At 50.6% G+C, this 7,172-nt stretch overlaps 1 protein-coding gene across 1 annotated transcript; it reads right to left on the bottom strand.

Moving 5' to 3' along the window:
* Positions 1 to 288: 288 nt before the first annotated feature.
* Positions 289 to 6,556, bottom strand: DNASE1L3 (deoxyribonuclease 1 like 3). The gene is made up of 8 exons (XM_010196645.2): positions 6,353 to 6,556; positions 4,658 to 4,746; positions 3,969 to 4,061; positions 3,578 to 3,690; positions 2,469 to 2,581; positions 1,964 to 2,121; positions 1,015 to 1,111; positions 289 to 788 (listed from the first exon to the last, which is right to left on the bottom strand). Exons 1-8 carry the CDS (start codon positions 6,482 to 6,484, stop codon positions 660 to 662), a joined length of 924 nt encoding a protein of 307 aa, XP_010194947.2. The 5' UTR covers positions 6,485 to 6,556; the 3' UTR covers positions 289 to 659.
* Between the last annotated feature and the right edge of the window lie 616 nt (positions 6,557 to 7,172).

Genomic DNA, 7,172 nt, shown 5'->3' on the forward strand with positions numbered 1-7,172 from the left:
GTGCTGTCACCTGGGATCTGCAGGACATCCCACTGAGGTTTGCAGGCAGGCAGGCAGTGTTGAGACCCATCAGTGCTCTCCTCCTGCTGCTGCTGGCTGGTCAGTGCAGAAAAGGAGCTCTCACTGCCTGTCTCTCTATCTTTTCTGTCTTGCCCAAGGCCATGATGCTGTGAGCAGTTTCAAACCCGCACCAACCAAATACTCTAAGTTCAGCAACATTTTACATTATTGCAAGTCACCAGTCCTGTGTCCCACCAGTTGCAGCTCTGAAGCACACACACATGCATGATACAGAAAGGTCCTTTTAATCTCCTGCCCCTGCAGAGGCACATGAGAGCTCCAGAGCCTGCATGAACACCTGGAGATCTCTGCCCCTGAGGCGTGACAGATAAAGCACACAAAAGCATTTTACCCTCACAGCAGCTCCTTACATTTAGCTTCAGGACAGTAAACACAATAGTTCTAGCCGATTTATTTCTGCATACAATGAGGAAAGTAACCTGAAGGTTTAATTTGCCTTCTTACCCAAAATCTTTCAACTTTAACAAAGCATTTCACAGGTTTTTTTTGCACCTGCTGTGAGTATATCTACACTTGTCTTCCACTCCCACTTGCTGGCCTCTGTGTCCATCCACACCACCTGAGAGTACTCAGCATGCTCATGACCTTGAGTGGCGGCTCTTTCTTGGTCTTCTTTTCCTTGAAAACTTGGACTTCAGCCAGTTGAAGAAGCCACCTTTTGCTTTTAGCTCAAACTCTACAGGAAAGTGGTCGCTCACCCCAAGTGCCTGCAAGGCAATGGCAGAGGGTGATTGGGAGCCCACACTCTTTCCAAACCCTGCCCCAGGGGGTTTCACTGTGGTGGTGGAGATGTGCAACACGAGCATTGCACTGCTTTGGGAGGATGCAACAGTGTTGTGGCTGAGGCCACGTTCCATACTGCCTGGGTACTGTTGGCTTTGCACTCCTGTGTCAGCCCCTGCCCCAGTGCTGCAGAGGCTGTGCCGTGCCTACCTGCTCCTCGCTCATCTGAAAGTCCTCCTGGAAATCAAAGATGTTGACAGAGCGCGGCACGATGGCACCGACGAGCTTCTGCCCATTGACCACGATCCTGAAAGGAGCAAGGAAACGGGCTGCTGTTGGGCACTGCCCAACCAGTGGCAGCCACAGCAGCCAGAGAGGTGGCCTTGATGGTCACAGCTATGAATGGTCTGTCCTTACTCTTTGGGCTGCCTTCTCAGTGGTACCAGCACCTGCTTTCTGCTGAGGCTGGCTGATTGCTTTCCTCAGCAACAAGACACCTAAATATCTTGGTGTGCATTGGCACTGGAGTGAAATGACTCAAATCTAAACTCATCCCAACCGTGCTGCAGAGTTCAAAGCCGTACTTTGGATACAAATATCCTACGACACCAATGACTGGAGTCTCAGCAAAGTCCTGCTTGTTCTGCAAGAGGTTTGAGGCTTCACTTACTCTGGTCTCTAATAAGCAGATATATTTATTGACACTTCTGAGGGAGCTGCAGGAAGCTGCAGAACTCACTGTGTGCCCAGGGAAGAGGAAGCAGAACTGGATTTTGCACGTGCCAATCCAAATTCCAAGTGCAAGAGCAGAAGCCATGGCACAAGGGTGGCACGGAGCAGGGAGCAGTGCCTTCGCCTGGGCGTCTGCAGGGCTCTTTGCATATCAGCACTGCTGCCTGTCACTCCTCTTTGCCTAAGCCACAGCAACAGCTGGTTCTTGCATGAAATCTTGCCCTTTCTACAAAACTGCTTGCCTGCAAGCCTGAAAAATGCTTTGTGCTCCTGACTGGAAGTATTCAGATCTCATTTCCTCCTGGACACTGCTTTATCAGTGAAGACCTCACACACATTTGCTTTATCTGACAGTCACTGGCACCTTCCTGTGTGTGTTTTTTCTCACAGTCATAAACAGGAAATGGTTTGGCAGTGAACCCTCTACCTGTCATACGGGCAGCTTGTGCTTTTCTTCACCGTCGTGTCATTTTTGTCACCGATGAGCCAAACGAATTCAGAGTAAGTCCTCAGCCGAATGTTTTTCCACTGCTTTTGGGGAACATAGCTACATCCAGCATTGAAGTCCCCCATGAAGATGAAGTTCTGGAAGGTAGGAAGGTTTTTAAAAGCAATCATGAAGATAACTATTCAAAAGAAGACCAGCAAGAACTTTTAGAATCAAGAACTTTTAGGGTCAGCATCTGCTCGCAACAGCCCACACAGCTCAAAGGGCTGCGGGGCTTCTTTAGGCTGGGTGCACCACCAAGACCGGCTGGTAACACAGCGGAGATCAACTGTACTGATTAAAATGTGGAGAACTTGATGAAAATACATCAGAGACAGTACAAATTTGGGGCTTGATGTCAGTGGTTTTAAGGTTATCAGGCTGTTGAAGAACAAACAGCCTGCCAGGTGAGTTAGTGAAGCTGCTGGTGGTGTTGTCAGCTGACCTCAGTTTTCCAGCGCTGTTTTACATCTAAATACACGTCGTAGAGCTCATCAATCTCCCGTACTGCTGTCTCTGGTGTGGTGTGCAGAGGGATTATAGCAAACTCTTTGATATCTTGAAAACAAGGCAAAAGAACAGGAAAAAAAAGTAATCACAGAACGATGGGGGTTGGAAGGGACCTCTAGAGATCATCTGGTCCAACCCTCCACTAAAGCAGATTCCCCTCAATCAGGTCACCAGGAACATGTCCAGATGGGTTCTGAAAGCCTCCAAAGGAGGAGACTCCACAACTTCTCTGGGCAGCCTGGGCTAGGGCTCCCTCATCCTCACAGCAAAGAAGCTTCTCCTCAAGCAGAACTTGCTGTGTTCCAGATTGTGCCTGTTACTCGTGTCTCTGGGCACTACAGAAATAAGACTCATCCAACCTCTTGACAACCATGCTTTAGGTATTTTTGATAATGTCCTCTCTTAATCTTCTCCAAGCTAAACAGCCCCAGATCTCTCAGCCTTTCATCGTAACAGAGATGCTCTAGTCCCCTCACCATCTTGGTGGCCCTGTGCTGGACTCTCTCCATCAGTTCCCTGTCTCTCTTGAACTGGGGAGCTGAGAATTGGACGCAGTACTCCAGATAGTTAAACATACACCGAATCACAGAGGAAAACAGAAGCAAGGAGGTTTGTCTGGAGAAACATCAGCCTCTGTTCTGGGAAGCTTAGCTGAGCAACTTTTGCCGTGTGACAGCACAGTGCTCCACATCAGCTGCCCAGATGAGGCCGAGCTGGAATGCAGGGAGGTACTGTCAGGGGAAGGCAAACCCTGCTCCTGGCAATAGCTACTCCTGGGGCCGTGGCAGCAGCATGGAGCTCACCCACTAAACCAGTGCCTGTGGTGGCAGAGGCTTCCTGGGGCTGCTGCCTGTGGGGCTGCAGTGTGCACCGAGCCATGGGTGATGCCAGAGGCAGCAGCCCCAGAGGCAAATGCTGCCCATGGAAGGAAATGCCATATGGGGTTGGAATGGGGATACAGCCTCTTTCTCCTGCCCCCACCACATGCTCAGTCCAGCCAGCACAGTCTTGCTCAGTGAGAGAACACTTTCTGAAACGTCTCACCAGTTTTTGGAGACTGGAACCAGATGGCAAAGGGTTCTCTGGAGAAGGCATCCTCATCCCCAGGCTGAGTGTCTGGGTACTGGTAGGTTTCTTTCACTGATACCAGATGTTGCCTGCAGCAGAATAAACAAGACAGGGGATGTCAGACTAAGGGTTTGTCTAACACTGCTCCATGCTCTGACCTGGATTCTGGTCTGTGATGGATACAGCCAGGCTGGTGGCTGTGCCTGAGACAATCCCCTACCCAGACACGGCCCATTGCACCCACACATCCCACAGCCCTCCAGCTCGCTCAGTGCAAAGCCACCACCACCATGTCCTGCCCCTCTCTGCAGGGCTGGGGCAGGGAGGGAGGGTGAAGTGCTGGCTCGTTGGCCAGGGGCCCTCTCACCTGTAGAGGAAGGCATACTGCTCCTTGTAGCTCTTCCTTCCCAGCCTCTTGCTGACCACACACCTGTATTCCTCCTTCGGCTCCTTCAGCTGACTGGAAGGGAAGTGGTTCTCCTGAGTTTATTTCTGCACTCACACAGCGCCAAGGAGTGGATAATTTTGCCTGTGCCAAGGCTGGGGGACATTGTCTGCTTGACCTCAGAGGTGGTAGGGACAAAAAACCTCAGGGCCTGTGCGTTGGACCTATGCTCCATCGCTGTGTCTCCTCCGTGCTTGGTGCAGCCTCTGTCCTAACTGGGTCTCAGCTCCAGCCAGGCATACGCTGCCCTGTGGGCTGCCTGTACCCCCAATCTAAAGCAATTCCTAACGCTGCAGAGAGGCAGCTGCCCCGCTGCAGCCCACACTAGCCAGGCCAGGGCCTGTCTCTCCCTTCTGTTTTGCTTTGAGTATTAATCTTTAACAAATTGAATCTAGCTTAGTTAATTTGATTTACAATTAAGTGTCCTACAGTGGTCTGGGGCTGGCTTTGTTCCTGGCCTTCACAAGGTTGCCAGAGCCTAGTCCTTCCTCCACAGCTGGGACAGAGCCCATACTCTGAGCTTTCACCCTGTTAAGGTGGCACTGAGCAGAGAATGGGCTCTTGCCAAGTATTCTTCCCAGTACTTGCCTACTTGCCCATGGACACCCTACCTGGTGAGCTTCTCCACCAGGAGAGGACAAACCCGGTTCTTGTTCTCCTTTATTTCCATCAGCAACATGATGTCACAGCGAGAAATGATCTGCAAGGGAAAGGAGCAGAGGCACACGGTGAGTTTTGGAGGATTAGAGAAAGGTCAGAAAGAAGTGGTGACTGGTGTGGGGGAAATCCTTTGTGGAAGAAGCAGCAGCCAGCCTGGGGTCGTGGGAGGTGTGCAGCAGCCAGAGCAAAGTCCTTCTGCTTTCAGAGCTGCCTCCCACCCCTGCAGGAGCTGGGAGAGGGAACTTGAGAGCAGAGCAGTTTCAGGTTGGTTGAAAAACTTCTGTTGCTGAGGAGGAAGTACAGAGGGGAAGGGACAGTGAGAGCCCTTCCCCTGCCACTGCTGGGGTGCTGCCCCAGCCACCCCCACCCACGGTCCCTCAGGGTTTTCTCCTCACTGACCATTGCCACATAGATTTTCTTCTCTGCTTTGAACCGATGCTGGCATAGGCATCCCAGCTCACTCCATGCCCAGTTGGATGTGGCAGGAGGATTTGAGAGGCATCGAGAAGTGTCTGTTTGAATCCATCTTTAATCCACTGCAATGGTTTCCATCCTTTATCTGGTGTATATACCCCCAAGGTCCCGTCGCTGTGCTGTGCCTTCCAAAGCTGTGTGTGCTATTGGCATTCACCTGTCCCAGGCATCTGTTGCAGACACCTCAGAAATAGCCAGTGGAGCCCAAAATGAGCCCTAGACAGAACACAGATCCCAGCTTCTATGTGCTGCAGCAGCTCAGAGTTGCTGTGAGGTGTAGGGAGGGGGAAGGCTTCCCCAGTCTGGCTCAGCTCCCCCGGGAGAGCCCGGCTCACCCTGCAGCCCCACATGCTCAGGGGCTCTTTCTTCTGTCCCTGATTTTGTCACTCTTTTACCCTCTGAAACTTGTAAGAACTTAATAAATTGCCCATAACTCAGTATGCATAGCCCATTGTGCTGATAGCACAGGAAGAACGACTGAGAAATGCAAACTCCAAGCAAACCCCTCTCCAGCTCTTCTCCAGCTGTTTGCAACGAAAGGCTTGGAGCCCGTCTAGCCAGTGGTGACCCTCCTGCTGCCCTTGGGCACACGCAGCAGTCCCACAAACACGGGTGCCACGGTACCTTGGAGGGGACTTGCAAAAGCTCTAAGTCCAAAACATGCTTCTTTTCAAAAGCTGAGTTATCTTCTGCAGAGGAAGCCTGATGGTGAGGGTTTATTTACACAAATTAGCAGTCAGGCTTTTCAGTTTGGTACCACACTCTAATATGATAGTCTCTGCTGTCCCGAGAACATGTTTAGTTAGACAGGAATATTGCAGAATCATTAGCACGTGAGCAAGGTAAATAATGCCTGTCAAACAAAGCTCTGTGCATTCAAAGTGAGTATTATTTTCACTGTACACAGAGGTTTTTCTCCTTTCCTAACTCCATTTCCAAAGGAAACAGCAAATGTTGTTTCTTTACTATTCCCACGGAAGCTAAAGCACCAGCAAACACTCAACCACAGAGTGGTTTCTACTTTAAGAGTAGAAAACTATTTTATTGATTTAAATTATGAACTCTTTCTTTTTACTTGAAAACCAACCATGAAAAATAAGTAAAGTGCGAGATTATGTAGTTAGGAAATGCTTGGACAGCTCAGTTTGTCTCATCCAGGCAAGCAAACATACCTTTACCACAGCATCAACGACTTCAGGTCTGGCTATTTTGGTTTCTCCAAAAGACTTCACGTTGAAGGAGCAGATTTTTAGGTTCAAAGATGGGTTGAAAATGAAGAGCAAAAGCAAGATGAAGAGCAACATCTTCAGGGACTTGGACAAAATGAGTCCCTATGAGTATGCCTATGAATATAAATAAGCGTGTGTGTGCATGCGTCCCTCTGCAGCCAGCTGGGAGGTCAAACTGAGCACTCAGCTGTGTCTATCACAAACACGAACAGGAATCGCCGTTTCCTCCTTTCCCTCATTTCCATCTCCAAGCACGAAGCAGCACGGAGACTTTGAACTTCTGCCTTGGGGGAAAACCAGCTCTTCCAAGCCAACCTGCCCATCCTAGAGGAGCAACTGCTCTGCCAGCCCTCAGCCTCCCTCCTCACAGGGAGATACAGCTGTGGAATCCCTGCCATGCCTGGGAACCAGCTGGGATCACCTCAGGCGGTGCAGGGCCAGGATCAGGCTCTTTTTGCCACCCCAGGAGAGAGGTCAAGACCAGCATGTGGATGGGGCAGATGGTGAGAAGGTGTGGAAAGCAGCAGTGGGGAGAGAGGGCTTTCTGGAGGGCACTAGTTATGGGCACCAGAAGCCCCAGTGAAAGGTAGCAGTGGTGGGACACCCTGGACATGGAGGTTTTGACCATGGCCATGTTTTGTTCTGCTTTCTCTGTGGTCAGAAAGTCCCAGTGTGAGAAAGCAATGAACTGTCCCTTGGCCACACACTCTTACCCCTTTTGCTGAGAGCTGTGAATGTGCTCTGCTGTGGGACAGCCACATTT

This window comes from Colius striatus, chromosome 15 (genome assembly GCF_028858725.1).
Source record: "Colius striatus isolate bColStr4 chromosome 15, bColStr4.1.hap1, whole genome shotgun sequence".
Taxonomy (NCBI): domain Eukaryota; kingdom Metazoa; phylum Chordata; class Aves; order Coliiformes; family Coliidae; genus Colius; species Colius striatus.